At 61.5% G+C, this 11,209-nt stretch overlaps 1 protein-coding gene across 2 annotated transcripts; it reads right to left on the bottom strand.

The window, feature by feature from the left end:
• Positions 1-235: 235 nt before the first annotated feature.
• Positions 236-2,923, bottom strand: METTL27 (methyltransferase like 27). 2 transcript variants are annotated; one of them, XM_030962663.1, is made up of 5 exons: positions 2,737-2,923; positions 2,540-2,668; positions 2,312-2,447; positions 2,096-2,188; positions 236-1,620 (listed from the first exon to the last, which is right to left on the bottom strand). In XM_030962663.1, the coding sequence occupies exons 1-5, from the start codon at positions 2,842-2,844 to the stop codon at positions 1,382-1,384; spliced, it is 705 nt and encodes a 234-aa protein (XP_030818523.1). In that variant the 5' UTR covers positions 2,845-2,923; the 3' UTR covers positions 236-1,381. The 2 variants fall into 2 exon arrangements, with proteins under 2 accessions (XP_030818523.1, XP_030818524.1); XM_030962664.1 differs by lacking the exon at positions 2,096-2,188.
• Positions 2,924-11,209: the final 8,286 nt, after the last annotated feature.

Genomic DNA, 11,209 nt, shown 5'->3' with positions numbered 1-11,209 from the left:
GAACACCCCCATCTTCCCAAGGGGATCAGCAGCAGTCAGCCAGCTCCTGGCATTCCTTGGAACAGGAAACAGAGGCAGGGAGAGGATGCTGAGAGCTAAGAGAGGCACAGGGGAACACCAGGTGCTCTGAGCCCCCATGGACTGGGAGGGGACCCCAGAGAAAGGCTGAATCCCCCCTCCCAAGCTCCTGGCCACCCACCTTGGAGGGTGCACATTCCCATTGCTCTGGGAACAACACACAGCCGACAGACAGCAGGGACAGGGCTTTATTGAACAGGCAAGTGTAGGGCTGGGGACAGCCACAACCCCCAGCTGCTCAGGGGACAGTGTCGGAGACAAATGGGGACTGATGGGCACAGGGACCCCAAAACATGGGGGATGAAGCAGAAGGGTGATGAGAGCCATGGGGAGGGCGAGTGTGGAAGATGTGGGATGCCCTGGGTGAGGAACAGGGACAGACACAGCCATTGCCTCACACTGAGAACAGCTCCTGAGGGGAAGGATGCAACCTCTTCTCCAGGAACATAGGAACAGGATAAGCAGGAACAGGTCTGAGGGAAGGGAAAAATGAAAAAAACCCAAATATTCCAGGAAGAGATTTGGGTAAAAAACTTCCCAAGGGAGCAGTGGAGGAGGAATTGTGAAGGCAGCCCAGCAAGGGGCTGGGGGAACAGGCTGGGCAGGCAGTCCTGGATGGCTCCTGGGTGGGGAGCAGCTGCCAGCTCCCCAAATCCCTTCCAAATTCATTTCCCCTCCCTGAACATTAACTACAAAGCTGTGGGAAAATGAGATTCAAGCAGCTGTTGTGGGATGCAAGGCAGATGTGGCACTTGGAAAGCCTCTCCAGCTGGGAGTCACCTTGGCATTGCTGCTTTGACTCTGGATGTGGAGACTCCTGCACCTCAGGGCTGGCTCAGTCCCTAGGGAGGATGAGAGGCCATAGGACACAGCAGTGGGGACCCACCTCCAGCAGTCCCAGCTAAAGACTCTGGGGGTAGGAGATGAAGAAGGATCCAGATTTTGACCATGAGTGCTGAGATGGGCGAGGTGGGGAGAAATCCAGACTGGACATGCCTTGGAACAGCCATGTGGGTCTATGAGATGTCACGGCGAACGTTGAGGTGTTGGGGTCAATACCTAAATGTCAGAGCTAAAGGTGGCACCCAGGAGACCCTGGTGAATCCAGGAGACCCTTCCCGTGCTGTGCAGCAGACAAGGGCCCCAAGCCCAGACCTCGGTGAGAAGGAACCGAGGAAGTGAATGGGGAAATTCCCCCAGAATATTGTCACCCCCAGCAGCTGCTCTGCTGCAGGAGGGGGCCACTGGGCTCTGTTTTACAAAGGGTCAAGTGCTCACCCCCCCTCCAGAGCCATGCTAGCTCTCAGCCCTCCTCGAGGTTGGGAACAGGGCACTTCTGGTAGATGTAGACCACCCCGGAGATGTAGCCAGTGCCCTGGGTGCTCTCCTCCTCGGAGGTGGCCCTCTCCCAGTACTCCACTTCCTGGGCCAGCAGCTTCTGCCAGGCTCCTCTCTGCTCCAGCTGCCCCAGCGCTGCCTCCAGCTCCGCCTTGTACCGCAGGTTCGAGGGGTTGCTCCTCGTCGTCAGGCACAGGAAGCCGCCTGCGGGACAGGAGACAGGTAACACTGACACAGAGCGTCCCTCTCTGGGGACCGCATCCCCCGGAAAGGGTGGGGACACGGGGAGGCACTGAGAGCCTGCCGGGAGTCAGCGGGCAGGGGACGGACAGGGCAGGGACGGGCGCAGACAGGGCACGGACAGGGGGTAGGAAGGACAGCAGGCAGAGATGGGCAGCGCAGGGGGCCGGCAGGGCATGGGCGGATGTCCCGCCTGAGCACAGGCTGTCACACACCAGCGCCCTTACTGTCACCTCCTACCTTGTCCCGCTGCCCAGACCTGGCAGTGGGCAGGGTCAGGGACCCCGTGAATCGCCCGTCCCTGGCAGCAGGGACAAGGCCGTGGTCCAGCTGTGCCACGGGTCCAGCGTTCAGCAGGGGACCCACATCCACCGGGGCTCGGTGTCCCATCCCAGCACGCCGGGGGTCCCGGCGCAGAGGGGAAACGGCCCCCCCTTACCCGGCTTGGTGACCCGCAGCAGCTCCGGCAGCACCGTGCTCGGCACCTGCCCCTCGCCCAGGGCCCCCACCACCGTCACGGCGTCGTAGTGCTCTGCGAGGACACGGGGCATCACCGGGGCGACCCTCCGAGGCTCCCCCGCCCGGTGCCGGCCCTTCACCCGTGGGACACGTGGGTGTCACCGAGGGGTGCCGGGGGTCCGCCCCCTCCCGTTACCTGCGGGCGCGGGCAGCGGCTCCCTGCCCAGGACGCAGAGCCGCAGCTGCTGGTAGAGCCCGGTGCTGCGTGCCCGCTCCAGCATCCCCGCGCTGCCGTCCACGCCGTCCAGGCAGCGGAACCCGCGCCGGTGGAGCTGCGGGGACAGAGGCACCGTCACCCCCGCCCTGTCCCGTTACCCCCCCGTCCCGTCCCGTCCGTTACCCCCGGCCCGTCCCGTTCCGTTACCTCCCGCGCTACGAGCCCGGTGCCACAGGCCACGTCGAGCAGCCGCGCCTCCGCACGCGGCGCGGGGAAGGCGAAGGCGAGCGAGGCGGCGGCCAAATACGGTGCCCGGTACTCCAGAGCCGCCACATCCTGCGGGGACACGGCTGTCAGCGGGGACACCCACGACCCCGTTCCCGTTCGCTCTGTGTCCCCGGTACCTGCTCGTAGCGGGCGGCCCAGCCGTCGTAGAGCCGCAGCCGTTCGGGCAGCGCCGAGCCCCGATGCACCGCGGCCACGCGGTCCCGCACGGCCGCCGGCAGCCCCATCTCGGTACCGCCCGGTACCGTCCGGGCCAACTGACCCGCGCCGGGCCCCCCCCCGCGCCCATTGAGCCGGAGGCTCCGCCCTGGCCACGCCCCTAAAGCACTTGGCCCCGCCTCCCGCTGGCGACGCGCCCCCAGTGCCTCATTGGCTCCTCTGCTGGCCCAGGACACGCCCCCAAGGCGCGTTTCCACAGTGACCCCGCCCAGGACCGCCCCACAGAACACGCGACCCCGCCCCGGCCAATTGGTTGGGTGCGCCCGCCCCGGCCACGCCCCCGCGCTCCATTGGCCGCCGGAGCTGCCCCTCGGGGCGTTGGGAGCGACCAAGTGTGCCGGGAAGCGGGGGGGCGGAATGACCCGGTGTCCTGAGACCTGACCGAGCGTCCGAGTGGTGACCAACGGCCCAGGGAGGCGTCAGGTGTCCTGGGGGGCTGACCAAGTCCAGCAATGGTGACCTCAAATACCCCAGGGGCGTGACACCGAATCCCCGCGGGGAGCGGCACCAGGGGCCCTGTCTCCCAACAGTGTCCACTGTTCCTGCTGCTCTGTCTCCTGCAGGGGTCAGTTCCCATTGCGTCACTCATGTCCCAGGCGCGGGGACAGTGTCCTGGACAGGTCACCTCCTGTCCGGCCCTGGCCCCAGCCCCACACGGCCCCAGCGCTGCGCTGTCAGCTCCATCCTGCAGCCGCATCTCCTTCCTCCGCTCCGACCGTCACCCAGTGTGGCCACCACCCGCGCCCGCCGTGTCGCACCGTGTGCGGCAGTGACAACCCGGGACTGCCCCCGGGGAGGAGGCCGCCCGCTACCGGGCAGCTCCTGCTTGACCGGACCGGCCCGTGCCGCCCCTCGGGCCGGGGGTCATTCTGCGCTGCCCCGTGCGGACAGGGGCCCGGGGCCAGGAGCGGGCCGTGGCTGGGAGGGAGGAGGCGCGGGCTGGCTCCTGCGAGGAGCGGGGAGCTGGGGTTGGTGATGGCTGCCGGCTCCTTCCAGCTCTCCGTGCGCCATCAGTGTGTGACCTGGGTGAGGTTCGGGTTTGGCTCAGAGCAAGAACAGCCCTGAGATCCGCGCGATGCACGGCGGGGGCAGGATGTCCCCTCCAGGTCACAATTCTCCGGAGTGCCTGGTCCAGGTGCCCAACGTTTGTGAGGTTCCGTATCCAGCTTCGTTATCTCTCCAAGGGCTCTCCCTGCGAGGTCACTGCCGGAGTCCCCGTTAACCTTTGGTGTCACAGCGAGGGTGAGGGACACGCTAGGGGACAAGCCACAGCTGTGCTCATCGCCTCCGGCTGTTCCCAGAGCGAAACAGACAGCTCCAGCCGCTAATTAGTGACGGATTCAGGTGCTAATTAATGACGGGAAGAAAATGCGGTGCCCTGACGGAGCCGCTGGTGGCCTCGCCACCTCCTCTGTCCCTCCCTGGGGACCCGTCCGTGTCACAGGCGGGGACAGCTCGGCCCGCGGCCGGTCAGTGCTGGCCGGGACCCTCGAGAGGGAGCCCTCCGCCCGCGGGACGGACCCGCGCCCCGCCCGGGGCCGCGCTCGGGGTTCTGGCGGAGCCGCAGAGCACAGCGCGGGGCTGGGGGCGGCCAGGGCTCGGCCCGGGACAGCAGCGACCGTGCCATCCACCCCGGGGCACAGGGATGGCTCCCGCGCTGGGGCTGCAGCCCTGTGACAGCTCCTGCCACTGTCCGTGGGCATTTCGTCCCCCCTGCTGCCACCAGCGTGGGCCCAATCTTGTCCCTCGCGCTTGGCATCCTTGCGAGGGCTCTGGCCTCCAGCAAGGGCTCTCTCAGTCTCGTCACGGTTCCCACCACTTAGTGAACCTTCATTGAGGAAGCAGTGCCAGGATGCACCCCCAGCACCCCCTGTCCCTGCTCTGCTGGCCCCAGGGGCCACCGGGCCTTGCCTTCTGCAGCCTTGGCCTGTACAGATCAGCCCCGAATCTGCTGGTGCTTTTCCATCCCCTTCCCGCAGCTGGCTGGCTCTGTCACAGCACAGCTGTGCAAACATCTGCACCCTGTGCCACCCTCTGGGCTGGCTGGGACCCAGCATGGCCCTGCTGGGGTCTGCACAGGGCCTGTTGCCAGCGTGGGATGGCCTGGGGCTGTACCCTGCTCAGGGCAGGGGACAGAGGTGGCAGCAGGTAGCAACTGGAGCGTCCCATGGCCGGTGCCGGTGTGAGGCTGGACTTTGTCCTGACACGTGGCCTGGTGCTGGCAAGCTCCCACTGGGTCACAGGACGTTCCTCTCTGATGGTGCAGTTCCTTGGGGCGCTGTCCTTGTCCCCTGCCTGGGGACACGGGTCTCCCTGTGCCCTGATGGGGTGCTGGGACACTGGAGCTCAGCTCAGCTGCCCTGATGGAGTGTCCTCACCACCCCTCAAAGGGACCTGGGGGAACGTGTGCCCCCAAGGCAGGGGCTGAGCCCCCTGAACCCACAGATCTCTGCTGGGGCCTTGCCTGCCCTCCCTCCCCAAGGAGCTGCTGCAGGGGTGGAAGCGTAGCTTAGGTGGGGCCCTCACCCTCAAAGCTGCCACTGAGCTGGACAGGAGTTGGGAAAGCCCAGGTCTGTGCTGGGTTTGGGCCAGGCATCTCCAGGGTGGGCAATGTCACCTGGCACCAAACCTGCCTGCAGGTCACCCCTCTGAGCCTTCCTGGATCCCCAGGTGAAGTGTGTGGTGGCATTGGTACCCTGGGCAGGTGGGCTTGCATGGCCCAGGACGTGTGCAGAGCAGCCCTGGCACATCCTTGGCCCTTGGGGTGGGACTGATGCTGTCCCCCTGGACATCCCAATGATGTTGGAATGTCCCTAAGCTTCTTCATCAGGCTGCAGTGACAGAATGCTCAGTCCCACGGCCTTGTGTGCCTTAGAGACTTCCTGGGTGACCCACACAGCTCCTGGGTCTGGCTGTGGTGTGGATGTCCCTGGGGCAAGGGGACAGATGCTTGGAGGGGGACAACTGTGGACTTGGCAGCTTCTGGCTCAGAGGACTTTGGGGACAGTCATGGTAACTGTCACTGGAGGCTGTCACGGTCATGAGCTGCCTCTCTGTGCATCGGTCCTGACTGCAGTTTCTTGGTGGTGCAGGAGCCTACCAGCACCAGGGAATGTCTTCAGGGCATCCCAAGACATTTCCAGCTCTGAGAAAGGGCCCTTCATGGTCCTCTGAGCTCTCTACTGCATTTCCTGAGCTGGGAAAGCATGGACAACCATCCCATGGGGCACTTGAGCCACACAAGGTGGAGGTGGATTGCTCTGCTGGGTGCAGAATTGGGCAGAGCAGAGAAGGAAAACCCTGTGGGGTGACAGCCAGGTGGGATCTGGAGAGCCCCCATGGGGGGACAGAGGGAGGTTCAGGTTGGATATTAGGAAAGATTTCACAGAAAGGGCAGTCAGGCCCTGTCACAGCTGCCCAGGGCAGGGTGGAGTCGCCATCCCTGGAGGGGCTTAACAGCCCTGTGCATGTGGCACTTGGGGACACGGGCCAGTGGTGGCCTTGGCAGTGCTGGGGGAGTGGTTAGACTCGATGGTCTCAGAGGGCTTGTCCGGCCTTAATGATTCTGAAATCTCCCCGTGGCCGAGGGAGTGACAGACAGCAGGACAGGGCTGGGGTGGCTGGTGGGGCTTCACACATCCTGGGTGGGATTGCTCTCACATCCTTAGAGGAAAGAGCATTTTCCTTTCCCAGTATCCAAATGTGACTGGAATCTGTCCGCTCCTCTCCTAACCCCCATCCCCCTGGTGTTCAAGGGCCGTGGATTTTGCCCCCTGAGCCCCACTCAGACGCATGAGCTTGCCTGGGTTGCTGGCCTCCTGCCCGACTTCTGAGTCTGCAATCTCGGTGTGGCTGGGACTGATGGTGCCCGGGGCTGCGGTCACCAACCCTCCTGCCCTGGTCCCACGGCCCGCACGGCTCCGGGCAGGTGACAAGGAGGGGCTGAGGTGTAAATCAGCGGAGCTGGGTGGAGATCGGAGTGGTTGGCGCGGCGGGAGCGGCTCATGGAACCCGTTCCGGGGGCTGGAAGGGCTGCGCTGCCTCCAGCGGGCCACGCTGCCTCCATCCAGTGAGCCCCGGGCCTGGGCTGTTCCCCGAGTGTGGCTGACCCAGCCATTCCCTGAGTGTGGCTGTCCCCCGCAGGGGCCTGGCCATGGCTGGTGCCCGGGGCCAGCCGCAGAGGGCCATCCCTGCCATGCTGGGAACGTTCCCTGGCCGCGGTGCTCCTCCATCAGTGCCAGCCTCTGCACGTGTGCCGCCTGCATCCTATCCTCCCTGCAGCCCCAGTGGGCCGTGCTGCTCTCCCTCCCGCACCCTGGTGCGTGGTGCTTTCATCCTTCTTGCATCCCAAATCCTTGATGCTCCTTTTCCCTGAACTCCCAGGGTATGGACTCCACCCTCCCTTTGTGCACCTGGTGCGCAGAGCTCCACACACCCTCTGGCCCTCAGCTCCACACGTTCATAGGGGCATGGTGCTTCCACACTGGTGACATTCCCATTTCTCCTTATCCCCATCCCAAATGCCTGTGGCTTCATTCACAGTGTATGCTCTGGCTGCAGTTCTTAGCTGAGCTCAGCCTCTTCCTCACCTCTGAGCAGCCCCACAAACCACATCCACACACCCAGCTCATGGACCTCACTCCTTGTCCCCCTTCCCCCTTGTTCCCTCTTGTCTCCATTGTCTCCTTTCCCTTGACTGGGGACTTCCCACCCTGACCATATCCAAGACACCCAGAGACCTCAGGTCCCACCCACCACACATTCCCCATTTCTCTTTCACACCCCATCACCTCCTGGACCCATGTTCTGTCCCTCACAGCCCTTCCTGCAGCCAGGTGAGTTCCCCTGGTGCTGCCTCCCTGTTCCCATTCCCACAGGCAGTGCCATGACATCATTGACACCTTGGCACACCTCAGACCAGTGACTCAGTGTCCCTCCTGGGACAGCACCTCTGGAGCTCATCACCTTCGTGGAACAGCACCCTCCTGACTCAGAGTCCTTCGTGGAACAGCACACTTGTGACTCAGTGTCCTCAGGTCCGCCCCAGGAGCTCCCTGTTCCCACCCTGGGACACAACGTGACTCGCTGGTCACATCCCTGCCACTCCTGGCATTCCAGGTGTGGCTGCCCCACAGTCCCCTGGCTCGATGCAAGCCCACCCGACCACGTCCCCACATCCCCCTGACCACCTGCCCTGCCACCAGCCTGGCTACCCAGAGCACTCCTGTGCCCCGCTCTGGATCTCCTACCCGGGACTCCCCTCTTTGCTCCCTGCATCTTGGGCAGTGACTGCCACCTCCTGGGAAGAGCAAGGGACAGGCTGGGTGAGATGCCAGAGGTGGAAGCTGCAGTAAAGCCCAGCTCAGTAATAAGGTACACACTTTCACTGGAGCAGGAATTAATGAGTGGATTAGTGGCTAAAAATAAACAAAGGATTTCTTGTGACTTGTAAAAGATGACTCAGTGCTTTCGGGAAAGCTGGCTGCTCTCCAAGGGATCTCGGTGATCCCAGGACAGTCTGGACCTTACCTGTTGAGTTCATCCTGATGATCTTAAAGCACTTCTGGACCTTTGGTGATGTCAAGCCACCTCAACTTTGTCTGCACAAGGGCTGAGGTGCTGTTTGGGTATCTGAATCCTAAAAAGCAGCTTGTAACTTCCTCCACCAACTTCCAACTCTATAGATATTCAGGAAGGAGGATGGGCTGCTGTGCCCAATTGCTGTTATTTGTTTTATCCCCAGGCTCTTTTAGTATTTCCTGGACACCAGTCTTTCCTTTCTCAGGGACATCCCTGAATCCCAGCTCTGATGTGGGCCCGACAGATTGCCATTGGCAGGAGTGATGGAGAATCCCTATGCTGCTTCATCCCCTGCCCATCCTGCCCAAATGAGGAGTTGAGGGGGGGGCCCTGTGGGAGTGAAGCCAAAGAGGTCAAACCATTATCACTTTCTTGAGCTGAGCTGAACCTGAGCTGAACTTTGCCAATTCCAACTGGAACAAAATCACCAGACTTGGACCATGTCACCCATGCAGGGAAAGCAAGCTGAGAAGTTACACAAGTGATTTGGAGTGAGAGCAATGGAGTGGGAAGGTGTCAGTGGGTTGCATGATGATGACCATGGACTGAGAGTTCCTAGAATCCTAGGAAGGTTTGGGTTGGAAGTGACCCTAAAGACCAACTTGCTCCCCACCCCTGAGTTCATCCATCCTAGAGCCCGATGGCATCTGTGCTTGTTTTGGAAGTGATGCCAGCCAGTCGCTGCTGGCTGTTGAGTCTTGCCCTCCCTGTGCCGAGCATTTCAGCTCCGGAGGACTTTGCTGGAGGATTGCATCTTTGGGTTTGGTGGCTGGAGCTGCTCCTCTGAACGCTCCCCAGCCCATGTTGATCCAAATGACCTGGCTAGGCAGGCTGGTGGTGGGTCTCTCTGAAGGGACAGTGCAGCTGGAGGAGATGTGCAGTGGCTCTTGGAAAAGGAGGAGGCAGAGCGGCAAAGCGGAGGCGGCGGGCTGGAGCTCCCGGGAGCGCGAGTCAGGGAGGGTCCTGCTCCTGCAGAAACAGAGTCAAGGGAGTAAGTTCAGGGAAAGGCCAGGAATCCGGCAAAATGGAAATCTTGGGAATTATCTCAAGAACAAGGAGGAGGAGCCCAGACAGTGGAAACAACTTTAAATCATTCAAGACAGGGTAACAGGAGTGCGTGAGCAGAGGCAGCACGGCCTGCTGGGGTGCCTGATGGATTTCCCAGGGTCCAGAGGGAAGGGAAGGTGACCTCTGGTGATCCTGCTGACCCAGGGTGGTCCCTGTGGTTCTGGGGAGGTGTGACCATGGCTGGGTCTGGGGTGGCTGCTTGGTCACCTTCCTTTTCTACCCTGAGTGGGGAGTGCAGGTAAAGTCCTCTCACAGGGCTGAGCTCAGCCTAGCTGGGCTGGAGGCACAGGGAGCCTGGGCAAATCCCACATTTCCAAAAGCCTGGTGATGGACTTTTGTCTTATGGCACTTTGAACACTATCTGAAGAAATCTCATCTGTGGATTATCTCAAGTAACAATTAAACTAGGAGCTCACGTGTGTTCAGAGGGTGGGTTCAGCTCGAGTTCATGGAAGAAAAATACCTCAAGGATTATCACAGCCAAAGGCTCAGCTCTGGCTCAGGATGTCCATGAAAACTGCTATGAGCTGGGAAAGTATTTGAGGCTGTGTCACCCTGTGTGGGTGCTGGGTTTCTGCTGTTGGGGGTGAAGTGCAGGGGAGCTTTGGGCACTGCTTCCCCACCCTCTCAGGGCAAGGCAGGGAACCTCCTCGTCCAGCACTTGGAAAGGCAGCTGGGAAGGACATGGGTCTGACCCTTGACTGCAGGAAGGGGTTTGGTGCTGTTTCACAGGACCATGACTTTCCTGGCACTGTTATAATGTGTGTGCAGGTGTGGTTCCCACAATCCTCAACACCCTGGAATCCACAGCCATGTGAGAAGCCTTGAAGGACCAACTCAAAGTGAGCCTGACTTGTTGAAGAAATTATATTTTTAAAAAAGACACCCCCACAACCCACCTCATTAAGGGAGATGCCTTAAGAAGAAACTCAGGCTGGCCCTGGTGGAGAGCAGGGGCTGGAGGAGCCCCACAGAGGCTGGAAAGGAGGACCAGGACCAGGACCAGGACCAGGACCAGGATCAGGATCAGGATCAGGAGGAAACTGGTCTAATCAGCCTCAGCAAGGGAAGGACAATTGCTCTGCTGCTAGAACAAGGATTTGGGGGTCAAGATGGCACGAAGTACCAGCGTCAGAGAAGATTTCTGTGCCAGGACACAGGGAATGGCTCCCACTGCCAGAGGGCAGGGCTGGACGGGATAGTGGGAATTAGGAATTGTTCCCTGTGAGGGTGGGCAGGCCCTGGCACAGGGTGCCCAGAGCAGCTGGGGCTGCCCCTGGATCCCTGGCAGTGCCCAAGGCCAGGCTGGACAGGGCTGGAGCAGCCTGGGACAGTGGGAGGTGTCCCTGGTTGGCCTCTGAGGAACCCAAACCATTCCATGATTCTGTGCTTCTAAGCCACCCAGGTCATGCTGGTCACTCTCTACCGGTTCTCAAAGCCTTGGCTGGTGTGGGGGTCCTTGCTGTGACCTCCCACTCCCAGGTCAGGTGTGCAGACCCCCCAGCCCCAGGTGCCTGCAGGCTCTGTGTGCAGCACAGATGCTCTGGGCCATGCCAGATCCTCTGTGTTTCTTGGCCCCTGGCTCCTCGGCCATCTCGCCAGGTATGTAACTATCCCAGCTATTTCCTGCTGTACTGCAAGGAAAAATGAAAAAATTAAATCATCCAACCTTTGGCCCTTTTTGATACAAATCCAGGCTGCAGCATTGCAGACGGATTGCGTGTG

This window comes from Camarhynchus parvulus, chromosome 19 (genome assembly GCF_901933205.1).
Source record: "Camarhynchus parvulus chromosome 19, STF_HiC, whole genome shotgun sequence".
NCBI lineage: Eukaryota > Metazoa > Chordata > Aves > Passeriformes > Thraupidae > Camarhynchus > Camarhynchus parvulus.
This window is presented reverse-complemented; position numbering and strand designations above follow the sequence as displayed.